Source organism: Crocodylus siamensis, chromosome 12, assembly GCF_052110815.1.
Source record: "Crocodylus siamensis isolate JL-2025a chromosome 12, ASM5211081v1, whole genome shotgun sequence".
In the NCBI taxonomy this organism is placed as follows: domain Eukaryota; kingdom Metazoa; phylum Chordata; order Crocodylia; family Crocodylidae; genus Crocodylus; species Crocodylus siamensis.
The window spans coordinates 23,703,709-23,730,461 of NC_143406.1; the positions used below are offsets into that span (position 1 = coordinate 23,703,709).

Sequence of the window (26,753 nt, forward strand, 5' to 3'; positions counted from 1 at the left end):
ATACATCAGTGGAACCTAATTACAAGTGGCTAATCAAAACCATTTCTATGGAAGACCACAGATAAAAATAGGAACTTACTCTCGCCCTTCCTCTTTCAGACAACCTCTAGCAAATATTGTGGTGTTATGACCATATGGATGAGAAACACTGATGTCTGGATCTTAATACCAGTATTCTCTTTGTGACATATGAGTGGGTGGCAAACCTCAGGTCAGTCCATTCAATGACAAATTGATAATTATGGAATAACACTCACCCGAGCAAAGAGGTATCTCTGGACAGGTTGTACCTGCCCTGTCAGCTCTCTCAAGGTTTTCAAGACACAACTGTTGCATTTTCTATGAAAAACATCAGTGTTTATTCCTGTGGGGCTTACAGAACTAACACAGTTTCACAACAGCAGATTGCATTCCTTTTTATTTTATGAGATTTTAACCCAGTTTTAATCTAACTTCTACAATATTTGCTATTGGTGAAGCTGTGTGAAGTAGAAGAAAACACAGCCTTATTTTCCAATTTTAAGGTGAACTCATAGTGCTGCTGTTCACAAAACAGGAAAATTTGTTTTGGTTTGAAAAGTGTTCAAATGGCCGTGGACTCCACTGCAAGGAAATGCTTCTGCCATGTTGAGATGACAAGCATCAGAGCATCATCATGTCTTTTGCTGATATGAGGGCACGATGACTGTTTGCATCTCCTAGCTGGGGAGTAGGATGACTGTGGCAATTATCTACTGATTTGGGGCCACCAGTTTCTCAGTAGACACTAGCATAAATTTGCATATGCTGCAGTCTGGCAGCTTTTGAAATTGACAGGAAGGAAGATCAAGTAAGACCGACAGCACAGGAAGAGGTGAGCAGCAAAACTGAAAGAGAGAAAGAAAGCAATTCATCTGGAACAGCGGCAGCAATGAGGTGAAGAAAGGCAATTGGCAAAATTCACTTCCACTGTGAATATAATTGCCTTGTGTTCAGTTACATCAGCCTCACATTGGTCTAGGACAGTCCCTGCTCTCCACAAAGAAGTCTTTCGAGTCCTCTGAAGAACGCTCTTGTGGTCTGTTGGGGTAGAGGAGGTTTCAGTAAACATGGAGGCTCATACCTTCAGTTTTCTTTCTCGACTTGAGTGTCTAGGCAGATGAATTGAAGTCGCATGGAGGAAACGGTCTCAAAATACATGTGCTCACCTTAAAGAGAACAGCAGATTTGATGAAGTAGCTTGGATATTGAGGCAGTCATTGGCTGTGAGGCTAAGGATGTGGGATTTCCTCTTTTCTCTACCACAGAAAGATTTGAGGAAAACTGCAGAAAACTGAGGTAAGATTTTGGTGGGGTCCTTTTATATCTTTATTTTCTCTTCATGAAAGGAAACAATTTTGTGGGATTAAAAGAAAGAAGGAAACACTTGACATGGCACCTTACTGGGGATAAGAGGAGATATGCTATGGGTTTCCAGATGTTTCCTTGCAGTTAGTATGGACTGCCATAGGCATCCCAACGTGGAATTCTTCCATTGGGATGGAACAGCTTTTGATCAGAGGTAACCTGCAGTAGCGAGGGGTAGCAGTTCTGTCATGGGACCATCAGAATAGTTCAAAGGAGACAAGTGGGTTATGAGAACTTGGGAAAACCCTGCTGGTGTGAGACAAGGACTGTGGTTGAGCTGTACTGGAACATCATAGTCTGACTAGCCCATGGCCCCTGGATAACTTCAGAGATTTTTGCTTCTGTAGTACAACTAGGAAATGATTAAGCAGGAGAAGGTCCCAGGAAGAGCTCTGACTGTTTAAGACAAGCGTAGACCAGTGTAGTATAAAAGTGTCACTCACTCTACTGTAGCTCTACTCTTGTCCCATCATGTCTGAATACAGCCAACCTCAAGACTCAATTTCTTTAGTTTTTTTGTGGCTTTATAAGTGCTCTTTATCTATACGGTTTTTGTGTTAGCACTGACTGTTTAAGTATTTGCCATACAGTACTTTTATTTTAATGACAGTTCAACATTTCATCCTGTTCTGTTTTTTAACACTAAAATAAACCAAAAATAAAACAGAGTGAAATAGAACTACATACAAGTATGTGCTACAGAGCATGTATGCTACAAGCTTCAAACCCTGTCAGGAGTGGCTGCAACTAAACAAGGCTCTCAACCACCAAAGAAATGGCTGAGTCTTGAAAGCTTCAGTAGTTTAAGATATATTGGCATTTGTTTTTTATAAGCTGTATCCAAAGTCCCTTTTTTGGGTAACAACCAGTTTTTTATGGGCTGCAGTCACTGAGATGATAAACTAGCATTTAAAAATAAATAATAATAAAGTGATTCTCAGCGGGGAGGCCATGGCACCCTGCAGTGCCTCGAGAACCTTTCAAGTGTGCTGTGGGCTGTCAACTGATGTTAGTGCTGTCACATGTGCAAACCCGAGTCACAGGATAAATCCAGAGATTTCCAATAGGAATACATAGTGTTAAAGGCCTTCTGATCTTCTGTGGACTGAGTTCTTTACAACAGGAAAACTCTATTATTTTTCTGTAGTCAAAAAACAAATGAAAGCTAAAAGCTGCTATTTTCCAAGGTGTGCCTCGAGTCTATCAAGGGGTGCTTGAGTCTAAAAAAATTGAGAACCACTGTAATATTATGTTTTGTTTTTGTAGGCATTTTCCTCCCAAAGGATCCCTAAACATTTAACATACAAAGCAGAGTCACAGGGATCTTGTCAGACAGCCCCAAATTGAAAAGAACATTAAACAAGAACATGGCAACTATTTAACAGTGCACAGCACCCCAGCAGCTTTAGCACTTTACCCAGGTAATATTGCACAGGGATTTTAGGTACCCAATGGGTGTGTCTAAAGCATCTCTGTCTACTCGCTCATGGTAATTACTGATAGGTAGATTAATGTAAAGCACCCTTGGCTAGTACTGACAGATACAGGTACTAGCTAATGGTGCTTTGCATCACATTAATTTGCCTGAATGCACGTGTAGATGATGAGCTGGGAGCAAATTGCTCCTGTTCAACCCAGGCAGCAGGCAGCCACAACTGCTGCTTGGCTTAGGGTTGGGGGAGGAGCTGTCCTTGGATCTGGGGGTAGCTCCAAGCAGTACGGAGCTTGGAGTTTAGCCTAGAGCTTCAGTGGGGGGGCGGGGGAGTAGGGGTGTGAGCTGGCCCTGGCTCTGGGGGAAGTTCCTAGTCAGCTCCCCAGAGCTTGGGGATAATCCTGAGCTCCATGCCACTTGAACCGGCACCTGGAGCTGGGGACAGCTTACGCCTCCCCACCACCCAGAGCCTCCTGCCAGCCCGAGGCTGCCCCCAGAGTCCCCACCACCCTGTGGCTGACCCTGCCATGCTCCCTACCAGCCTGGGGCTGCCCCCATGCCCCCTGCTAACCTGGGGCTGGCACCTGGGCAGCTGTGGCCAGAATCTGGAACTCCCCCTGGCTGCTGCAGTGGGGGGCAGATCAGGGCAGGAGCAGCACTAGACTAGGCTGCCCCTGTTGGGCTCAATTTGTTCCTAACCTGGGTCCACATGCAGATGTGCTCCTGGCCAGTTTAATGCACCTGAATTTTCTGTGCAGAAAATTCAGGCGTATTAATTGCACGTGTAGATGTGCCCAATGTGAACTCACTTAAGTCAGAATTTAGTTAGGATGTAAGGGTTAATCCTACTCATCTATAGAGTGTCCTGGGATCATTAGTGACTGCAAGTGCCCAGTACTTTTTTTCACCACAAGGCTTTGGAGTAGAAGAGGCTTGGTTCAATTCTGCTATCTACCAACACAGCACCAGTACATAATGTGGCATCTAGCTGTTCCGGTCTCTCATGCATACTAACTAAGCCTAACATTGCTAACCTGTGGGGACCCAACGAGATCACAGTGCCAGAATGTATGTACGTCTCCTAAGCGCAAGGATGTATACAAGTTTCCTAAGAAGCTGCCTGAAAAATTTATATCTTGAGAATTCATAACTGCCTTTTGTGCTTCGACTGGTGTGAATTCAAACAGGCACATTTTAATTTAAACCTTTGGAAAGCTGAGCAAGGAGTGGAGCTTTGACAGGCCATTACTGTGAGCAGCTTGGCTGGGTGCCATGACAGGTCAGTAATAATTAGGCCCATATCGCTTTTAAGGCTGCAGCCAACTGTGATGTGGCTAGCAGACTAGTATGACACCCACTGCTTGGGGAATAACCAGCAGGGTCTGGTTCTCAATTTTCATGAAAATATCCAGAAAGCTAAAAATGCATTGCAGGGGAAGTAGTAGGGAAAATGGATCTGCTTTTGAATTAAATGCTTATTGAAAAATGTTGTCCTTGGGGGCACCATCAACTCACTCAGTAAATACATTTTTTAAATTCTGAATGTGAGCAGTAATGTAAATGAACCCATAGATACATTTCTCTGTGAGTTTAGCCCTTTCATTTTTTTTTGAATTATCCACATACTGCTCCTTATTTCCTTGAGTAGTTTTATTGTTTGGATGTACAGTTTTTAGCATACAAATTGTTTGTGAACCGCTCACTTCTAGAATTTGCTGGTTGTTATTCATGTTTTGTGACCCACCTCCTATCTCATGTGACACTGTTTTTAATGCTCACTTCCTGAATTGACTGAAGCAGAATAGTGACACTAATTGAATGCATATGGTTTTGGATGAATAATTGTTCCTGCTAATACTGGTGAAGCTTTGGGGATTCAAAAACACTTTCATAAACATCCAGCTCCTTAAACATCCTTAAAAATAATGAAAATGAAACCTCACAAATACCAGTGAAGCAAACTCAGCCCATTTCTTTACAAATGCCTTTGTGTATTTGTTTTTCCATAGCTTAGTCAGCTCTACTGACTACTTTGTACAGTGTTCGTGATCAGACATCCCAGCAGGTCCTACACAAGCTAAATCATCCCTTCTATCCAAGGGACGCATACAAGAATTTTTCTGACTTTATTCTCACTGTGATATAAGGAAAGCACTCCCTATCATTGTCACCTTGGAATAAATATATTTGTAAACATTTTAAATTTTTTTGTGTTATATTTTGGATGAAAGGGAACTACATTAACATAATTTAGAAGATGTGATGTGCTTTTGCAACATAAATTGGTTTTACCAATTGAATTTAGGAAGGGAGGCTTGATGTGTAAACATGGTCTCAAATTGGGAGAGAGTAAACAGGTCACTTTCTCCATTGGTCGATCTCAGTGGGACATTGTGAGGTTTCATAAACAGTGGATCAAAAGTAAGCACCAAAGGCTCTTAAGGAAACCAGGTTGTCATGGCATATGACACAAGGCCTGCTTTTGGATTAGGAACTGGCTTAAGAAAATTTAGATATAAAGTTGTAGATATAAATGGCCACTTCTCACAATGAAGTGAGGTAAGAAGTGGGATTTCCCAAGTGTCTGTGTTGGGGCCTGTACTGTTTAATTTACTCCTAAATGATTTTGAAAGGGGGATGTGAATTGTGAGGTGCCCAAGTTTGCAGATGACATCAAATTATTCAGGTGGTAAAAAACAAAGTGAGCTGTGAAGAACTGTAGAGGGACCCTGTAAATCTGAGTGAATGGAAACCAAAATGGATGATGTAGTTTAATGCTGATATGTGCAGTGATGCACATGGAGAAAAAATAATCTGAAAGGCACATACAGAAGAATAGGCTCTATGTGAGCTATTACTACTCAGGGAAGGGATTTTGGTATTACTGTGAATAGTCCTCTGAAAACATAAAACTGATGTTCAGCAGCAGTCATGATCAGAGGTCAGGAAAACAGATCTTACGATGACAGGCTGAGCGCCATGGGACTCTTTAGCCTGGAAAAGCGCAGGCTCAGGGGTGATCTGATGGCCACCTACAAGTTTATCAGGGGTGACCACCAGGATCTGGGGGAACATCTGTTCACCAGAGCGCCCCATGGGATGACGAGGTCGAACGGTCACAAACTCCTGCAAGACCGTTTCAGGCTGGACATAAGGAAGAATTTCTTTACTGTCCGAGCCCCCAAGGTCTGGAACAGTCTGCCAGCGGAGGTGGTTCAAGCACCTACATTGAACACCTTCAAGAGTAAATTGGATGCTTATCTTGCTGGGATCCTATGACCCCAGCTGACTTCCTGCCCTTTGGGCAGGGGGCTGGACTCGATGATCTCCCGAGGTACCTTCCAGTCCTAATGTCTATGAATCTATGAAATACAGGCAGTCCTTGGACTTACAACACAATTGGTTCCTGAAAACCGCCGGAACCAATTTTCTCATAAGAAACAATGTTATAAATGGGGAGTTGTTCCTGAACCAAGGCCTGATACCCTATTTTCACCAAAAATACCCCAGAATTTTGTACTCCATCAATTATAGATGAGTAATATAGCTACATTAATGTATTTATATTGTAAATCGCAATCATATTGACTTGGAAGGACTTCTTTGAGGTGACTTTGCTGGACTTTTTGAAGGGCTCTAGGCTGGAGTCTTCTCAAGAGTCCTGGCTGCAGATTTTTCTGGAGTCTTGTCTGCTTTCTTAAAGAAAGTGTCCAAGGAAGTTTGGACAGATGTTCTCCAGGGAGATGAGCAATGCAGCGAACTTGTTTGCTGGCGTGATGTCTCATCGGATCAAGCGTTGTAAGTCGAAACTGACGTCATAAAGTTGAATCAGGGTGTCAATTTATAAACGTTGTAAGTGTGAAATGTTGTAACTTGAAACATTGTAAGTAGAGGACTGCCTGTATTCATAGGAGGTTAAGAATGGTTAAGAAGGGAATTGAAAACAAACCCAGAAAGTGTCATTATACCACCACACCGTGGTAAGCCCACACCTCAAAACTGTCTTCAGTTCTTGTCTCTCTGCCTCTGAAAGGATACAGTAGAGGTAGAAAAGGTACAGAGAAGGGCAATGAGGATGATCAGGGATATGGAGAGGCTCAGAAAGATTTCCCCCCCCTTCTGCTGCTATATGCATCAGGGTTTTTTTCATCTTCCTTAGAAGCCTCAGGTGTTGGCTGCAGGCAAGGCCAGAGATTTTGACTGGGGTGTGCCAGCACTCCTGCTGGGACTTAAACTCAGATATTCTTGGCTACCAGGTCTTGCCCCTTCACTCAAGGTCAGACCAATAGCCATATTTGGGTTCAGGAAGGAGTTTTACCCTATGGTCAGTTTGGTACAGACTGTGGGGCTTTTTACCTTCTCCTGTAGCAGGGGGGTGTGGTCCCCTTTCTTGGATCTCATGAGCATATTTTAACAACCTTTACAGCATCAGGACAGTGGCTACCATGATCCTCCTGCTTTACCTGTGGCAGGTCAGAGTGTTATGCTTGCGGTTTCATCAGGGTTGACTAATACGTTTGGCTAATAAGTTAGACAATGGACTTATATAGGATGGTTTGGATAGGAATGATCTTGCCTCAGGCAGGGAGTTGGACTAGATGACTTCTGAGGTCCCTTCTAGACCTATATTTTTGTGATTCTGTATGAGGAGAGTTTAAATAGATTTTTCAGCTTGAAAAAATGGCTCAGGGGATGTCACAGAGCAATATAAAATCGTAAGTTGTACGGAGAAAGTAAATAAGGATTTCCTGTTTACTATTTTACAACAGCAGTGTGAAGGGAGATGCAGTGAAATTATTAGGAAATGGTTTTAACAAAAACTAAAGCAAGTTAGTTTTTACACAGCTGGTAATTAACTTATGGAATTCATTGCCAAAAGATATTGTAGAGGGTGATCATTGAATCAGGTTCAAAAGAAGATTGGACAAATTCTTGGGGGATAGTTCCACCAGTGTGCATTGAATAGGAGAGTTAGGGGCGTAGCTTCAAATTATGACTCCTTTGGTTTCTGAACGCTGATAGCTCTAAAGAGGGGCAGGGAACAGATTAGTCTGGGCAAAGCCTGCATAAATTCTCCTTCCTTAAGTATCCATTCTTTGCCAACGTGAAATACAGGCTCTTGGGTGAGATGGACCTGTAGCTAGTGGATGCAGGGGAAGCCTGGAGTCCCCAGCACTCAATGGAGGCTAGAAGTAGCCTCTAGACCACAAGTTAACCCTCTGGCCTACAGGTTGTGAGTTGGACAGCCTTGAGTTAAAACATAGTAGGTTCTCCCATTTTTTTCCCTTGGGGCAGTGACAATTTCATGGCTTACACTCGGGCATATGCATTTGGCACCATGTCTCTGCCTGGCCAGAGCTCATCCTACTGTGCATACTCAGTAGCTATGTGGACATTTGTGTGTGTGTTTTTACACTGCATGTGAAACAGGATCATAAGCTGCACATAAGTGCCATGAACAGTGGTTATGTGGCTACGTAGGTGCCCTTTGAGCATCTAAACTGGAATAGCATTCTGCCTTATGAAGCTTGACTTCTTCCATGAACTGTTATAAATGTTATTTTGTGTAGTACATTACACTACTTGAGAGATGGCAAGAATCAGTCTCATGTTTTACAAACAAGACAACTAAAAGGCTGTCCAAGCCTCATTCAATAGTCATACAACTTTGCCAGTTTACTGTACCAACACTATACTATGTGTAACTTTGATTCTAACTCCTGCAGTCCTTCATGCTTCCTTTCCAGAGCTAGCAATAGAAAGGATGAACCCTGATAACCAATGTTTTTCTGTTCTCTCACAAATAATTACAAAAACTGTTAATAAGGATACCGTCCTTATCCTAACATAACCCTATTTAGGGGCCAGTCCACATATTCTAAAAGCCACCGTATTTAGTTTTCTTTGATGGACAGTTTATTTCTTTTGTTCAAAAGATTAAGGTGTGTGTTGTGAATCTTCAGGTTTGTGTTCACACCCTATTGACAATACATGCCTAAAAATAGCAGATGATTGTGTGATGCAAAGCTGTAACTTAACTGGAAAACATATAAGCATAGGAGTTACAAATGCCTGAACAAATCTAATTCTACCATTTAAACTTTTATGAATGCTTGACTTCGTACCTTTGATTTGTTTTTTTTACACAATGGGTTTTTGAGATGTAATGAGATATGCCTGTCAGTAAATCTTTAGTAAAAATTAAGCCAGCAAAGCTAGGCTGCGATATTGCTTTGTGGAATTCTGTTTTTATATCTTCTCCTTTCCTATAAGCATTTTTCCTGTTTTTTGTTATTTTTTCTCCCTTTTGTAATCTAACAGGAACCTCAGTTGGGAAGGATAGCATTTAAATCAAATAAATAAAACCTATTCAGGGACTGAATGTCTCAGGTAATAGGCTGTATTACTCAAGGGGCCTGTATGTTGCCAATCTGAATCCAGTCCAGCTGAGCAGGGATATTTGGTTTCCTTTAGTCTCACTTCCAGGTCCTATATTACTGTCAAGATATGACACTTTGCACTTTGCTAAGATATGTGGGTTTTAGAGACGGAATGATTCTTACAACCCCTAAGCAAAATCTACCCAGGCTAGGATAGAGGTATGTTGGCTAAACAGTTCGAGTGGGAAACCTGCTCTGCAATTTTGCCTCAGAGACTTTATTTTCCAGTCTCAGGCTTTTCACCAGTGCTAAATCCACAAAAAAGCTTAAAGCTAAAATCAATTCAATGACATATTCTTTATCTGCAGAAACAAGGATCAGTTTGCAAATGACTTGTAATCAGATAACAGTAAAAAATTGTCAGATACTATATTCACTGTGACATTTTCAGTCCCATCTGCTACAGCAAATGCAGCACTAAAACTCATGTTAGCAGAATGAGCTAAAAAAGAACCTGCTGACTCATCCTCCTCACCTCATGGACTGATTCACAGAATCATAGAAAATGAGGACCTCAGGAGGTCATCTAGTCCAACCCCCTGCTCAAAGCAGGACTATCCCCAACTAGACCATCCCAGCCAAGGTTTTGTCAAGCTGGGCCTTATAAATCTCCAAGGAGAAAGTTCTTCCTAATAACCAACTTAAACCTCCCTTGCTGCAATGTGAGACCATTGCTTCTTGTTCTGTCACCATGAAGAACAGTTTAGCTCTATCCTCTATGGAGCCTCCTTTTAGGTAGTTGAAGGCTGCTATCAAATCCCCTCTCAGTCTTCTCTTCTGCAGACAAAATAAACCCAGTTCCGTCAGCCGCTCCTCATAAGTCCTGTGCCCCAGTCCCTGAAACATTTTCATTGGTCTCCACTGAACTCTCTCCAAATTGTCCACATCCTTTCTATAGTGGGAGGGCCCAAAACTGAACACAGTATTCCAGATGTAGCCTCAACACTGCAGAATAAAGCATAATAATTATTTCCCTCGATCTGCTGGCAAAGCTCCTACTAATGCAACCCAGTATGCTGTTAGCCTTCTTGGCAACAAGAAAGCTAACAACATTCTCCTCTCACTCCAGGATAAGGCCACAGACTTCAGTTGAGCTACTTCTGATTTACATCAGCTGACATTGGAAATGGGCCCTTTTTATACTCCAAGCCAAATCTTCTAAGTCAAGGCAAATATGTTTGTATTGTTCTTCACTCCTGTTCAGCTTTGGGGAACCAACACAAGAAGCTGGACTCTTGCCTGGTTTATACAAAATCATAGCTAACTAAATGTAGGTTGCGGATTACTTTAAGTCAGTAATAATTTTGATGCAAAAATTAACCCAGGCTTACTTTCAGATGCCAGATGGAAATCAGTAGGAATGTAATAACATAGGAGTGGAAGGAGCTTCCTGGGCCATGAAGTCCATTTCTCTGTGTTCATAGGCTACCCTTACCTTACCCTGCCTATCTTCTTCTTCCAGTCCAGCCACAATCAATCTTTCAAACAGGGAATATGCAATAGGTACAATGTCACTCACATCCTGGCTAACGGCTGCCCATGGAAAAGCATCTGTGGATCACATCTCATAGCTGTTTGATGTAATGATACAGTAAGGAACAAAATGGTAATCCTCCAGCCTTGATTCACTGTTATTTCCCTAATTAGCTTGAACATGAACAGCTACCCTTGTGCTAAGGTTAGTGATGGATATTTATTCTTGGCTTCTATTTAAATATCCCAAACCACTCTACACACTTCAGTCACTTCTATAGGAAACTGAAATGCCACCCAGGCGGTACAGACCATTTTAGAGTTCACAGCAGTCTGAGGCAAGAGTCATACTCTTTCAGAATGAATCATTTCCACAGCCTATTGCTGCCGCTAAGAACTTCACAGGATTTTTAAAAAAAGACATTTATATGAGCATTATGTGTCCATATGTTATAATGTATGTTATATTGTTAAATAATAATGTAATAATAATAATAATAAGAATAACAGATTATATAGAAATGATAAAGTATATGCATTATTTATACAAGATAATTTTCAGGGCACAATCTAACAACTAAGAAACAGGGGATAGGAATACAATTCTAGATAGGCTCTTCAATCTTCGGGTTTCTTGCATGTTCCTAATTAAGCATATATCACTGGCCACTGTCAAAGAAGAATACTGAACTTTCTGAACAATCGCCTGATTTGATGTGGAAATTCCTCTGTTCCTGATGAAAAGAAGCACAGTATGCTTATCTGAAATAGGCTTTGGCCAAGATATTGAGGGTTATAGCCCCCTTCTAGGAAAAATCCTATGGGATTTATTCTCACAAGTGTTCTAGTCCAGTGGTTTTCAAATTTCTTTAATTTCTAGACCCCTAAAACAATTTGAATGGAATTTAAGTGTGGGTATGCATGTACTTCTGAGTGATCTTAGTCCTCTTTTGTGGCCCCCTTAGACCAGCGGTGAGCAATTATTTCTGCTGGTGGGCAATTTAATGAGTTTGGGTGAGCTGTCAATGGCTGTACATACAAAATCTTTTAGAAGATATCATTTTAACAAATTATAGATACAAAACCAAATCATGTACTTAAAATAAAACATCTACTATAACATATTTTAATTTTATTAAAAAAATAATTCTTGTCTTGATTTATGGGGTTTTTTTTACTAGCGTATATAGAAGTGATTGCATAATAGCTCAAAATAAAGTTCTACTCTTGTACATTGGGTGTGGGGGGGTGGTTGTGGGAGTGTGGGAGGACATGGTGGGGTGAGTGCTCGTGTGTGGGGGGCTGCCTGGGGGTGGGGGGATGAAGGGGGGGGACAGGGTGCACGTGTAGAGCTCATCCAGGTGGTGCAGTGCATGTGTAGGGGTGGTCCTCCCCTCCCCCGTCTGACTTGTGGCTGCCCCTGTGGTACTCTGCAGGGGACCAAGCTCCACCTGCTCCCGCCTCAGGCAGCCTGTGCTGTCCTCCTGCCCACACCCACCCTGCACCCACCCACAGCACCACCCTCGCCCCAGCCTCAGCCAGTGTGTACAGCTTCCTGGCAGACCTGCCTTCCACTCACTTGGCTGCCCACAGGTGACTGCTCCCCATGCTGGGTAGGCAGAATGAGTGGAAGGCAGCTAGGAGCTGAAGTTAGAGATGGAGCCCTGTGTGCTAGGACAGGAGCCACTCAGCTGCAGCTTTCTCTGGTATGGTGGGCAGGGCTGGGGTCAGGACAGTGCTGCCTGCAGGCATGGGGCATGGGCTGGAGTATAGTGTGGGTTGCCCGGGATCCCCATCCAGGCTCAGCCTCATGCAGAGTGCTATGGGAGCAGCCGGAGGCCAGACACAGTAATCTGGCAGGCTGAATTTTGCCCACCTATGCCTTACATATAGTCTGCAAACCCCCAGTGGTCTTTGGACCACAGGCTGAAAAACGTTTTAGTCCTTCATATTGTGACATATAAAAGACAGTGCAGTTACTAATATGACTGCACCTGGAAAACTTAATACTAATCTTGATATTCACAAAGTTTTGTTGTAATCAAAATAGGTCTGTCAGGAATTGTCTTTAAGTAGGCCTTTAAGTGGGCTGAGCTGAATGGGGCTGCAGGCCCCCAGATACGTGCTCTGGGGGCCTGACAAAGCTGCCTCTGCTGCCTGGAACCGGCGGCAGCAGGAATATTCCCCGGCGCTGGGTGTGGGCTGTGCCCAGCACTGATCCCAGGTGGCAGGGCAGCCTCCTGTCATCTGGTGCACAGATCCAGGGGCCCGCACCCCCGGGAGGAGTCCAGTATTGTTTGGCAGCCCTCCTGGGGGTGCGAGCCCCCAGATCTGTGTGCTGATGAGATGAGGCTACTTCTGCTGCCTAGGACCAGAAGCAGCATCAATTTTAGCTGGTGCTGGGTATGGGCTGCGCACACCACTGGTCCCAGGCAGCAGGGCAGCCTCCTGTCATCTGGTGCAGAGATCCAGGGGCCTGTACCCCCATGAGGAGTCCGGCACAGCCCCACAGCCCTGCAGATCTGTGCGCTGGATGAGAGGAGGCTGCTGCTGTTAGTGAGTGTCAGGAGTTTTCCTTTGAACAGTTAGGTGCAGAGGTTTCTGGGAAACTGTACCTCAATCTCCTTGAAATGTGGCAGGCTTCATGCTCTCAGAAGTGGCTACCATCCCTGCAATTTTCATCTGAATCAGGCAAGAAATGACAACGTTTTAGGCATTTTCATGATTCCCCATTATAGCCTATAGGCAAAATGTTGAAATGGGTCAAAACAGTGAAACGGTTTTGACAAAACGAAATGGAACAGTGCTTTGAAACGAAAGAAAACATGTTCCTTTTAAATAGCAAAATGGACGTGAAACCAAAAGATGGTGTTTTACACAGCCCTAATACACAGTACTTGAGTTGGAAGGAGGCTTCTGACATCCTGATAATTAATGGCAGTATTTCTGCAGCATTCAGGCTTTCTTCTGAACTGCTGGATAGTTGCAGCACATGAAATGAACAATATGTACCTGGGAGGGAAGCTCCCAGTAGCATTTGCACTGGAAGGTCCTTCTGCTAAAATGTATTGTCCTCTGCATTCAATAATTTTATTGTGGACCAGACTGACTGAGCATAGGTGCCTTGGTGAGTTTTAAATGGGGAGGCAATTTTAAGAGTTCTAACTTCAGAACTAGCTCTTTAAGTGCCTCATAGGTAAGGAAGAGGAACTTAAGTTCAACTTGGAAAAGGGTAAGCAGGTAGTGAAGCTCAGAGAGTAGTGTTGTAGGATGTTTACATCTTATTTTAACGTCTGGTCATTACTGTATGAGCTGTGGCTGCCCAGTGGCAGTCACCTACATTGCCAGACAGTGAACTGCAGTAGTCTGCTCTGGAGTTGCAGAGGTAGGTCCCCTTCTTCAAGAAAAGAGTCTAATTTCCTGCTTCACCAGAAGTAGTAATAGCAGCCATGGCTGCATTGCGTGCCTAGTAGTAAAGAAGAATCCAACAGATTTTGCAGGACCTTCTCCAAATTCTGTAGTTAGCCCTGAAATTCAACATGAAATACTAGGAGTTTATTGTAAGCCAGTCCAGATGAACCAACCAGCAGCCAGGATTCTCCAGCATCCTAGAGTGTTTCTCACACTGTCCCCTAGTCAAACAGCCGCTAGTCATAGCAGCTCAGCATGTCTTTGAGATTCATCATGGGAAAATCAGGCTACAGGAAGTGGTGTGAAGATCTGGTAGGCCACTGTTACCTTCAGAGTGAATGCTGATCCAGGGCGCCAGGGTAAGAAAGGAGAGTACAGTGCTGTGGACGTGGCTGTGCAGGGGTGGGCCTTGAATACAGTACACTTGAGAAGCCACGATGAATGATGCAGGCACCTCAGTCCCTTGTAGCACGGTGTGCTGGGGAAGGAGGATTAAAGCAAATTTTCCCTGGCGTTTCTGGGAGAGAAACCCTGTTAACATGGCTGTATCTTGAGGCATCTGGTTTATATTTGGCACTTTACGCAAAATCAAAATTGTGTGTACCTTTATCTGGAAATATCTTAGATGTAAAACAGCGAGGAGGGACTAATTTCATTTTTGACATCTGTAATATGCATTTGTATACCTAAATTAAGCATGCATGCAGAAAGGGCTCTAATGTATGAGCTTTGTTTACCTAGCTCTTTCTGTGTGCAGCTGTGCATAAATTTCCAGATGTGGTGACAGTGCAATTGCATGCACTGCTCTATTTATAATTTGGCTGTTTTATTCTGTTTTAAAGCTGAGCAACGCTTTGCCGTATCTGTGGAACCTGCAGAAACTCTTCTTGCCTTAGGAGAGAGAGACAAGAACTTGCATTTTCTGCCCTCATGCTGGCTACATGTGCTTCAAATTTCAAAGCAAAACAGGGCATGCTGGTCCCTGGAGAGCAAGCCTAGACTGGTAAATCTGTAGATGAGCCATAAGCCAGTATGTGCATATTGTGTTGCTGAGTTTGCAGAGGGGTCTGTAAGCAAATAAACTGCTTTGCTGCAAGTGCTGTATTGACTGTGGTTTCTTCAATTCCTGTGCCTCACAACCTGACAGCATTTTAGTGCTGCTGGTGCCTTGTGTGCCGGATTGAAGCCACAGTCTAGGGGCAGGAAGAAAGAACCCTCAGGTCTTGCATCCTATGCCTTCAGCCTCTCAGTAAGATAGAAAAAGGATTTCTTTATGGTTGGTTAACAAAAGTGCCCCCAACCATAAAGAAATCCCTTTTTTATATATACAAACACAAGCTAGATTACTACAGGAAGTTGGTAAGTGAGACTTCACATGGGAGATACTAGAAAACAATAAACAGTCCCTGTCTTTCACTTTCCACAAAGCTATGCTACAACTATTCTCTCACAGTGTTTGTTTTTTAATATGTGTTAGCATGACCGGGCAACATCTGTATCATTTAGTGAAGACAGACCCAAGTAGCAGAGTTTGCACCTGCGTGTAAACCTGAATTTTTCTTAAGATCAAGATGTTCTCATTAGATGTTCCATTAGAGAGAAGGATGCAAGTCCTGAACTTCAGATCTTCAACTGGACACGCATGCAGAGTATGCAAGATACCCACTTGTTTAGGATACAGGCTTGTGAACTGGGTCAGTGTCTCAGTTTAAGCATGGGCTTGCCAAAACTTCCCATTAAATGACATCTAATTTAAATACTGACAATATTCAAATAGGATCATTAGCTATTCCCTAGTGATTAGGGTAGGACATACAGCTGAAGCACCATTTAAAAGGTAGACATTAGTGGTCACTGGAAATTTTCGGATGGAATATTTTTCTCTGCTTGAAAATGCTGATTTGTCAAAAGCCAAATGTCCCACAGGAACATGTCAGTTTTAATGACATTTTGACAGATACCATGCTGGCTTCCAGAAGAATCATTTCAGGCAGGACAGTTTCCAAACATGCCTGATTTTCTGCCAGCTCCCCTGCCCAGCGGGTCAGGAGCCCAGGGTCCTAGGTCCTTAGCTCTGTTAGGCAAGCTTCAAAACTCTCTCTAAAAGGGTGGAGTGGTCAATGCCCTTCCTGACTGACTCCCTATCCTGTTCTTCTGCACGACATTTGGCCAAGTTGTTGCCTGGACAGTTGGGGTCCAAACAGCCAGTGATTCCATTCACTCTGGAATGAAAAAAAAAAATCAAAACTGGAATTTTTCACAGAATAAAAAATCCTAGTCCTACTCTGCACTACCAGGTGTGTAAAGGTGTTTGTCCAGGGAGGGAGAAGTTCAGTTAAGACTTGTTTGTATGCTGTAGAATAACAGAAAGGAGGGCAGAAGGTCCAGCCTTACATGAGTGACTTTTAACCTCATAACACCTGTCATCTGCAAACACTAAAATGTGAATTACTTCCAATGGCTGATCAGCACCTGTAGTGCTTTGGCCTCCTGGATGATGTGCCTCTTTTCTTGTCTATCCTGAGCTATTTCCTCCCAATCCTCTCCTACATTAAGTACCTTCATGTCTCTTCTTATGTTGTCCATCAAGCACTGGTGAGGCTTACCCTGAGGATGTCTTCATATCGGTTGATGAATAATCATAATTTTGATTTTGATGTTTCTAGATTCCTCCACTCTCACCACATAGCCAATTCATACTAACTCCTGTGCAAGCACCACACCTGTAATGAAGGGCAATTCCATGATGTATCAGAGATTTTCATTACTGCTTGCCTCCATTTTCCCCTCACTGGATCTTACAATGGTCCAGCTATCTTCCTGAGAATATTATTTTCAAGCAAATCAGTTTCTGTCAGTCTTTCAGCATCATGCACCAAGTCTCATTCCTGTACATCACTGCATATCTAACAGTGGTATTGTACAGCTGCTATTTCATTCTTTTGAACAGTATCTTGGACTTGATAAGTCTGTTAAGAAGTGTTTTATTCCCACTCTGGATCTTTTCAGTAATATCCCTGCTCATCTTGTTGATGTCGGTCAACAATGATCCAAGATACTTGAATTCTTGCACCCTCTGGAAGCTACTATTTCCCATACAAAGGTCTCATTTTGCTCTTCCATTTCTATTCTTGTGTGTCGCATCCATATAGTCTGTTCACTATAAGCCCTGTTCTCTTGGCTGTATATTCTAAAATTTTATACTTTCTACCAGGGGCAGATCCAGGATTTGGCAAAGCGAGGTAAAAGAGCATCCACCTGTTTTACAGGGATGGCTTCACCCCTGCTCCAAGCCTCTTGACTCCAACCCACCAATGGGGACAGGACAGATACCTTAAGGGACCGTTTAAAAATCCTCTTCTTCCCCTCCATGCTCATAGGTGCATCCTCTCCTCTCCCTACCTCTCTCTGCTGCTGGTGGGGGAAGCCTCCAAGCTGCTCCTGCCCACTCCAGCCAGGTTGGGGAGGGGCGAGGGGGGGCTGGGCTCAGAGATGGCAGCAGCAGTGTTGCTGGGCAGGGGGCTGGGTTCCCAAGCCATTCCTAATCCCCTGGAAGTAAGTGTGGGAAGTGGGAGCTCACCCCCACTCCTGGTCACTCCTCCCAGGGTTGCTGTTCCCAGCTGAGCCAAGCCGCCAGGCAGCAGCTTTGAAGCATCCCTTGCTGCAAGGACAGCAGCAGCCTCAGGCAGGGGAGTGGGAGAAGGGGAGTGAAGGGGATGTGCCTGTGAGCACCAAGGCGATGGAGGGAAGTCTCTATGTTGGGGACTTTTTTTAAGTTCCCAGAGGCTCCAGCAGTGTAGTCCAGTCTGAAAGGGGGGTGCCCCTGGATCTGTCCCTGCATTCAACAGTTCTTTAGCACTGTCAGATATGATGTCCAGGTTGTCTGTGTACCCAAAGTTATTGTGCAGTTCTCTGAGCTGGACCTCTTTTATTTCAGTCACCAATCCGACAACTTGTTCCAACACTGGGTTGAACAGTAGTGGGCAAAGTGCATCACACCTTGTCTCAGGCCAGGTGCTATGTTGAAGGCGTCAAAAAAGTTTCCATCCTTTTTAATTGTCCCTTTTGTGTGTTGTAAGACACAGGCTAATCATTTTCATGAGCTTATTAGGGAATCCAGATTCTACCATTATGTTTCAAATGCCCTGTCCATGCACTGTCGTAAATTTGTTTAAAGTCTATGAACAGATGATGAGTGTCTAAGTCATATTACCAGCACCTTTCCATATGTGCTGGTAACATGAACAAGACTATCTCCAAGCCTACATGACTTGCTTTCCAAGCCCTTCATCATCTTAGCTGCCCACCTCTTGACCCTCTCTAACTTCTCCGCATATTTTAAAAATGTGGGGTGCCTATATACATGCTCATTCTTGTTCTAATTAAAACGCGTCAGAGCAGACTTGATTCACTGAGTTCACTGGAGTGGTCTAATTAGAACACAGCGTATCACCCCACAGTCACATGTATGAAGCCCTTGTGCATTTCAAAATGGCCACAGGGGCCAAAGGTTACAACAAAGGTTACATAAAGTGCCCCTGAGGCCATTTTGAAACACATGGGGGCTTAATACATGTGATGGTGAGCCGTTTTAATTAGAGCAGCTGTTTGGGAACTGCTCTAATTAAAAGGCCCCCACTCCCAAGCACATTATAGGCAACCGTGGAGGCCAGAACTGCACACACTACTCCAGATGAGGCCTAACCAGTGTCGAGTAGAGAGGAGAGGCACCATCACTTCCCTCATCTTTTACCTAGTGCTTCTATTGATGCAGCCCAAAACTGCATTCACCTTGTGTGTGGGGGCATCACACTGCAGACTCATACTGAGTCTGTGATCTACCAAGACTCCCAAGTCTTTTTCCATAGTGCTGCCAGTCAGCCAGATGTCCCCCATTTTATATTTGTATTTTTGATTATTCCTCCTGAGGTATACCATTACTTGAGGTTATATACTTTAAACATGATTATCATAATTTCTTTATAAAACTGGAGCAATCTCCATGCAATATCCGAGCCTAAAAACGGAGGAGAAAGGGGCTAGCCTTGGCTGGATGAGAATACGGGCAAGAGTATAAATGGAGCCTTCTACCTTCTATTTCTGTCCTTTAGCAGGGAATGGCTGTTGTTACAGAAGAGATCACCAGCCCTCCTTGTTTTAGAGGTAGCAAGGAGATGGGAGGGAGGCTGCAGTCATTAAACCACCAGCACTTTGCAGCAGGCAGCAGAGCTGAGCAAACCCAGGTTGCAATACACAGCTCCCCTGCAAACAGTGCTCATGCTTCATCATTGAAGGACTGCAGAGTCAATCACCTACTCTTCCTCCCAAGAGTCCTGCTGTGGTGTGGCTCCTTTTGACCCTGTTCCAAATGGCCCGTGACTTGGAGCTACATTCCAGCTGTTTATGTCATGGCAAGAAATATAATTATCAGGAAGGACTCGGTTGCCTTTCTAATACCTTGCCATATATTTAACCTGAATGTAAAAGCCAATGGGTAGTAAGTATTGCTTGTTGGTGTCTGGACATTGGCCCCAGTGGTTCTGGAACTTTGGTTTATAGCCACAGATGAAGTAAAGCATGAAAACCGCCTTCTGAAACTGGTACAACGCTCTTTCCCTTTGTGCACCAAACAGCAGTTTTCTAATTGTGTCCCTGGGCATTTTTGGCCTTGACTGCACTGTGGACACATAAGTGTGCAGACATAAACTGGGCATGCTCAGTCAGCTACACACTGCATGTACTCAGGGGTGGATCCAGAGGGGGTGCAGTGGCATGGCTGCATCCCTTTTTGGATTGGACTGCACCATGGGAGCCTCCAGAGACATTTTAGAGTCCCTAAAACATGCAAAAATCCTCCTTCCTTTCCCTTTCCAGCTCCTTGCCACCTTTTTTCCTCCCACCTGACTTTCCCCACTGCCTTGGGGTCAGGGAAGCACCAGAACTGTTCCCACCTGCTGCACAGGGACTGGGCTCAGGTGGGAATGTAGACAATAACAGCAGAGATAGACAGGGGTTCTCCTTCCCACGCCTGCGCAGGGTGTGGGGAACTTCACTCCAGCCACACTGTTGCCACTGTCCCCTGCACAGCTGAGCTCAGGCCCTGCTCAGTCCACCTGACTCTGGAGCTTCCCTGCGCCAGAGCAGCAGAGAAAGCAGCAGCTGCAGGCAGGGGAGTTGAGGGGAGGGGAAGAGGAAAAGTCAGAGTGTGCCTCTGAGCAGGAAGAGGAAGGGTGGGGAGATTTTCACTTGCTTTAGGGACTTAAAAAAGTCTGCTTATGCTGGCTGGGGTGCAGGAGGGTGGGACCAAGGACTGCAGCCATCCCTGTAGTGCAGCTTGCTGCTCCTGCCCCACTCCTTTGGGAAATCCTGGCTCCAACCCTGTGTGTACTTCAGCATAAATGCAGGCTCTCCCATATATGAGCCCCAAGACTGGTTAGGTCACTTGTCCAGGAGGTTAGGGCACTGTGCAGTGAAGTCAAAGTAACATAGGTACATGTACACCCTCCCTGGCTAAGGGGGTCTAGAAACCAGGTCTTCTGCTTCCTGGGCAAGTGCCAAAGCTCTTGGGAGAAAACACCAAGGCTGCTCACCTTTCTCTCTTGAACACCTGGTAGTCATGGTTTTCTGGCTGACCGCATTTTTGTGACTTGGACACACTTAAACTTCTACCACAGGCACAGGCAGATGCTGCTATGTACCTGCCTGTGCAGTGTGTAGGTGTGCATACAGGCACTGATCATGTCCACACTGCAGGGGAAGTAGAATCCCTACCTGTGCGTAAGTGCCAAAAACTCCACTAACACAGCTAGAAAGTTGCCACTCGTGTAGAAAGAAAATAAGAATTTTGTATTTATAGTGCACATGAGCTGCAAATAGTGCTTCTGCCTAGGAATTGAACCCATCCTGTTGTTTTACATACTGGTTCTCTTGCCACTTTCTCTGAAGGACTGGTTTGTCTTATCCATGTGCTATGTTGGGTCTTTGAGGCTGGGACTATGTGTGTGCAGTGCCAAACTCAGTAGAGCCCCATCTGTGTCATTCCAGTGTTACTATACTATAAATGTTACTGATGGTCGTAACAGCCCCTGTCAATGGGTCTTGTCTGTGGCCTGAGAAGAGCCCATCCAGTGATGTGAGCACAGTTCAGTCCTTAACTTCTGTTTTGAAATGACTGAAAAGCATGTCACTTGGTGCCTGCTGCACTGATGCGTTTGTGCCATGAGTGGATGTGCCTTAGGAATCGGTTCTACAGTCCTCATAACAGGCTCCATCCTGCCCATCAGCAAGTGCCTGTGTATGGAAAACCCATCACTGAGGGAACAGCGATAAGCCAGGCCTCCCGCCCAGTGCTGACAAGGTATCTTTCGATGCAGTAGGACACTACTGAAGTGCAGGCTGCATGTTCCTTTCTGCCTAGATGCTCTTGAGATATTCTGAGGGGCAGGGACCCCACCTGTTACCTCACTTGCTCAAATCCTCATTTTCCAGTTCACTCTTGGTGCTGTGAAGACTCAGCCAGTAGGGCAGCAGCAGGGAGTAGCCAGAGGGCATCGCTGCAGGCTGTTCAGGTCAGAACAGCCTGCAGCGATGCCCTCTGGCTACTCCCTGCTGCTGCCGCCGTGCTTCCTGCACTGCACCATGGTGGCGAGGTGAGGGTGGAGCCTATTTTGCCTGTTTGGGGAACAAACTCCACATATTTCCCACTCAGGATTAACCCAAAGGGAGTGGACTCCTGCTCCGATCTGTGCGAGAGTCCTACTCCTATGAAATAAAGCAGCTGAAAGGAAGTTCGGAGTGTGAGACTAAAGCTGCACTGACAAAGCTAATGCCAAGAGAGTGAGCAGGGCCATGCATACAAATGTCCTGACACTTGAGGAATGCACTCTGGACTAAAGCCACCTGAAGCAGCATACTCTAGGCCTGTATTTGATCAAGAAAAATACATAGGGAGTAGGAAAAACTGCTGACATTGTTTATTGCCTCCTATTTGTCTAGATAGATTCATTTGCTAATTTGAGGTATTTACTCTCCTAGAAAGGAACAACATGTTTTTAAATAGTATCAGATGTAGGAAATCGCAGCATGGAACGTGGGTGAACTACCTGAGGCAGGAGAATCCATCCTCCACCGTGGCCATGAGGAGAGACAGGGAAAGCTCACAGCATCCAGCCAGGAGGCTTTGATTTCTAGTAAATGTATCTTCCACAGGAGACAAAAGGGGAAACCCAATTCTTCTTTCATAGAAAGATTTAACTGCACTTTCCAAAGTGGTTGGAAATATCAAGGTATCTGCAGAAAGAAGCACAAAAGCTAGAGAATTGCTCACTAGGCTGTTTTTAATTCGATCATGTATCTGAATTACACAAACCAGAGATAAGGCAACATCACAGCCTTGTTTGGTATGTCAGTTGAGAAAAATGGTAAACCGTGAAGCCATAAATAAAACTTCTTGGAGAGAATATAGCACGTTCCTCAAAATCTGTTTTGAGACATGGGGTCATATTCAAAACACTGGACAATAAAAACTAGATAGTTCAAGAATAGAACAGAAAAGCAAGACACCAGCTGGCATAAAGATGGACTTTCCACATGGAGGGAACAACTAATATTTCTCCATTTTTTTCTGTTCCAAAAATTAAATGAAATTAAAACACAACACCGATATTTCCTGCAAAACAAAATTCCAAAAAGCAGTTCTGCTGGATTGCTCAGAAGGTCACAGTGAGATCAACTCAAAATGCTTTCTTTGTTCTACTGATGAACTGGTATTGGTTTAGGCAAGTGATTACAGTCTGCAGGTTTCTGTGAACATCCTGGTTTGAGAAACTGGGTTATTATCAGAGGCTTATTAGCATCCTTCGCCCTCTTTCACTTCACTCTATAGAAACCTATTTGTAGAGGCTCTTGGCAATGCAGGATCTATTTGTGCTGTGGAGGGACTGGAGAAAGCGGGGATTGGAGGCTAGAGTGATTGATTGAGATACCCACCTGTCATCCCCTTATGCTATTCAAGGATCTGCAGCCTATAAAAGAGACCCAGCCAGCATGGTGGCTGCAAGAACTATACAGACAAAGGCCCAGAGAAACAGAGAGGGACCGAAAACCACTGTGCAGTGTTCAGGCTTGTATGTGGATACGTTTGCCCTGTGCAGGTCTAATTTATCAAGATCAGCATGGCTCCTGAGGTCTTTTACCATTTTGGGCAGCCGAACCCTCTGGCTAGGTACGGACAGTCAGAATGCCCAAGACTGAATCGATTCAGTCTTTGCAGGTTAGTCTAAACTGCACAGATTAAAGTGAAACAGAAGTGAACAGACTCTTACTTTGATTCAGGAAATGCAGCCACATGCCTGCAGTGGCTCCACTTAGAAGCTGAGAGGCGCTAGAGCATGGCTTTCTGGCTGTGTGTTCACTTCCTCTTCCTGCTGTCCCTGAGGTCTCTGGGATTTGCAGTCCAGAATTACAGCAGCAGGACTTGGCAGGTTGCTTATCACTTCCTCTTCCTGCTTCCACCTGCCTTTGGGATTTGTAGTCCACAGCTGAGCCAGCAGTAAGTTTGAGCAGGGGAAGGGGTGTTTAACCCTTGTCCCAGGCCCATGCTGGAGTTTGCCGGGGGTGAGGGGGCAGACCCGTCTTGCAGACTGGGCTGCATTCCCAACTGGGCTTGCCTTGCCCTGTCAGCCAGCTCCTACTGGTCCAGCAAGGGAGCAGAGGGGTGGGGCCAGCTCTGCTCTCTGGAGCAGCCAGTGCAGCCCAGCTCAGAGCGACAAAGCATGCTGGGAGACTGATTTAACTAGGAAGGGGTCTGGAACAGAAGTTTCGTAAACTAGTTTGACCCAAATCAGTTAAATCTGATACTACATTCAATCATGTTTTTCTTAAACCAGTTTCAGCCATTTTGAAGCTGGTTTACGTGCACTGAGCTTCTGTTCTGTTATGACTTTAAACCAGTTTCTGATCACTTAAACTGGTTTATGTTTAACTTGTGTCCCTAGCCTCTGAGTTTCCTGATTGGGGAAGAAGGGGAGGAAACCCTGTGTCTTGACCCCTGGACAGGAGAATGGGCAGCAAAGAATGTGAAGGCTGCCTCATAAAAGGCCAAATCGTATCACACAGGCAAGGCATGCACCGAGCTTCCCTGTGCAGCACTTCTTTTGAATTATTCTGTAAGAACAGAAGAAATGAGTTGTCCCTGCTCCTTTGCAAAGATGCACTATGAACATGGTGTGCAAAGGCTTCCTGTTGCAGGATACACTGCCCCCGCCAGCCAACTCTCTGAAAGAGGAGGCCGGTATAAATCCAACCTGCAGCTAGGCTCCCTGTGCACTCATCCTCAAACTCACTGCCCAGTCCAGGTAACTAGGCACAGCAGCTAACCCAGGGGCGGGCAATTATTTCGTGCAGAGGGCTGCTTACTGAGTTTCAGCAAGCCATTGAGGGCCACATGATAGGCAGACAGGGGAAGATAAATATTAATTTTCTAAATTTTTTAGGGGCCCTGCGGGCCGGATAGAATGGCCTGGCAGGCCACATCTGGCTCCTGGGCCGCATTTTGCCCACCCCTGAGTTAACCTCTGCCATTTCCATTTGGGAATACAAAGGTCTGTGAGCCAGTGATAAAAAGAGCCTGCTTTTGCTTTGTCTTTTCAAGCAAGCAGACATTTTCCTCTCATGTCAGTCACACTGCCCTCCCACTGCTCTCTGTATGGGAAGTTCATGAATTCAATGGCTGTTTTCTCTTTTTAAAAAGCAAACCAATTAGCAGCAATCCAGTAGCGCCCAGGTGAGATGGAATAGGTGGCTGCTACTTACCATAGTTCAAATATCATTAATTTGTGCTGTCAAAAATGGAGTAAGTACCAAGCTCTGAAATGGGCACTATGACATTTGCTACTAATTAAGAAACGTGGGGTGGAGGTTTTGCACTTCAGTTTAAAAAGTTCAAAATAGAATGAGCCACTTTGTGTCTGTGCTTTGGGTCTCAGAAATTTCTTTCCAAAAAATTAACACCCCCCCACAATGCTCTGCCCAGGTGAAGGGTTGTCACTCAGACATTTGGAGGGAGTCATTGTACAGAAAATGAGTAATGTTACTTGATGTCCAATCAAGAAAGACCCAGGTATAACATTCATGGCATGGACGCTATAGCATATGCACTGAATGTTATCACAAAGAGTTTGGATGTTTAGAGTACACTAGCATCCTAGTGATGCCACTGGGTACAATCTCTATGACATTTGGGGTTTTAATCCCAACAAAGCATTGACAGGTTGATATTGGGTTCTTAATATGGTCTATTCAGGCACAAGCATATGAGCACTGGGTTGTGGCATGATGGTCCTGGACATTAGTATCCTGGCTCGGTGGCATGTGGCGCTGAATTGTGACACAGCTGTGAGCCACAATCTCAGCCATTTTCTCTGCCGGCAGGTGCTCTGTAGGAAGGCTTTCCTTTGTAAACGTGTAGCAAAGTTCCTTCAATCAGCAATATCTCTAACTGTTTCATAGGAAATTCTTCTGTTAGCTGAGTCAGTACGAGCTGCACAACCTTGACTCAGCTGGAAGTAGCTCAGATGCATCATAGCAGGATCATTCTGTCCTGAAAGATTTATTCTCCCACATTTTCCCAGTGGGCTGCGAGGAAGCATACCTGTTGTTTATCCACAGATACAGAACTGTTAGCTCATGGTCTGAGCTTTGCTTACTCCCACATTGCCACTGATGTTTTTTCTTGTCCTTCCATCAGAAACATGGAAAAAGGCTAAATGCCTTTGTCAGCAGTGAACCTTGAGTGATGTGCCATCTCCTGTGACACAGACGGAGAGGAGACCAGGAGGCAAAGAGTGGAGTCAATGGGAAGGCACTGGGGACTGGCCCACAATTGTAGTGCTGACAACTGAAAGATATCCTTCCCAAGGGGCCTCTGATGCCACGGGAAACCTCCGATGGAAGGTGAGTGGCAGGTCATGGTGGAAGGTCCTGGAGTACAAGGTATACTGGCCCTCTTAGCCTTTGTTCCACTTGTCTGCGCTATTGTAAAAGGTTTTGGATGGGGCCAAGGGACTAGGTTAGTCATTCTCAATGTTTCTAGACTCAAGGAATCCTTTGTTTGACTCAAGGCACCCTGCATAATTTTTATTAATTAAGCAGCATCCTATTTCAAAAACTAATTTATTACAGAGCTTTCCTCCTTGCAGAGGGGCTGGGCAGTGGGAGCAAGTGAGCAGCCAGACAGGGACTAGCCTGAGTCTGCACTTAACTCCTTACACCTATGCAGCACCCTTCAGAAGGTCACGTGGCACCCAAAGTGCCCAGACACCCTGGCTGGGACTCACTGGACTAAGCCCACAAAAGGAGACAAGGTATTGCTTCAGTGATTCCTGTTATTGAACATGATACGAGCTGTGTCCCTTTGTAACAAGCTTCTTCTTGGTGTACATCGTGTAGCTGGCTAACCTACATGGTAAACTTAACAGCATCCCCAAGCACGCTGTGCTGCTCTGGGCTGCGGCCTTCTAAACTAGCTTCCTAGTAGGGGTGTGCAAAACAGGCCCTATTTGATCCAGATTCGGATTCGGCCCAAATTGGGGACAGTGATTTGATTAATTGAT

General features: G+C 44.7%; 1 protein-coding gene across 1 annotated transcript in view; it reads left to right on the forward strand.

Annotated features, from left to right (window-relative positions):
- The first annotated feature begins 1,222 nt into the window (after positions 1 to 1,222).
- Positions 1,223 to 26,753, forward strand: part of NLRC3 (NLR family CARD domain containing 3) — an 82,736-nt gene continuing 57,205 nt past the window's right edge. The window contains exons 1-2 of the mRNA XM_090023694.1: positions 1,223 to 1,317; positions 25,889 to 26,094. Coding sequence (XP_089879820.1) covers positions 26,088 to 26,094 — 7 coding nt within the window. The 5' untranslated portion in view covers positions 1,223 to 1,317; positions 25,889 to 26,087. The remainder of the gene's footprint in view (positions 1,318 to 25,888; positions 26,095 to 26,753) is intronic.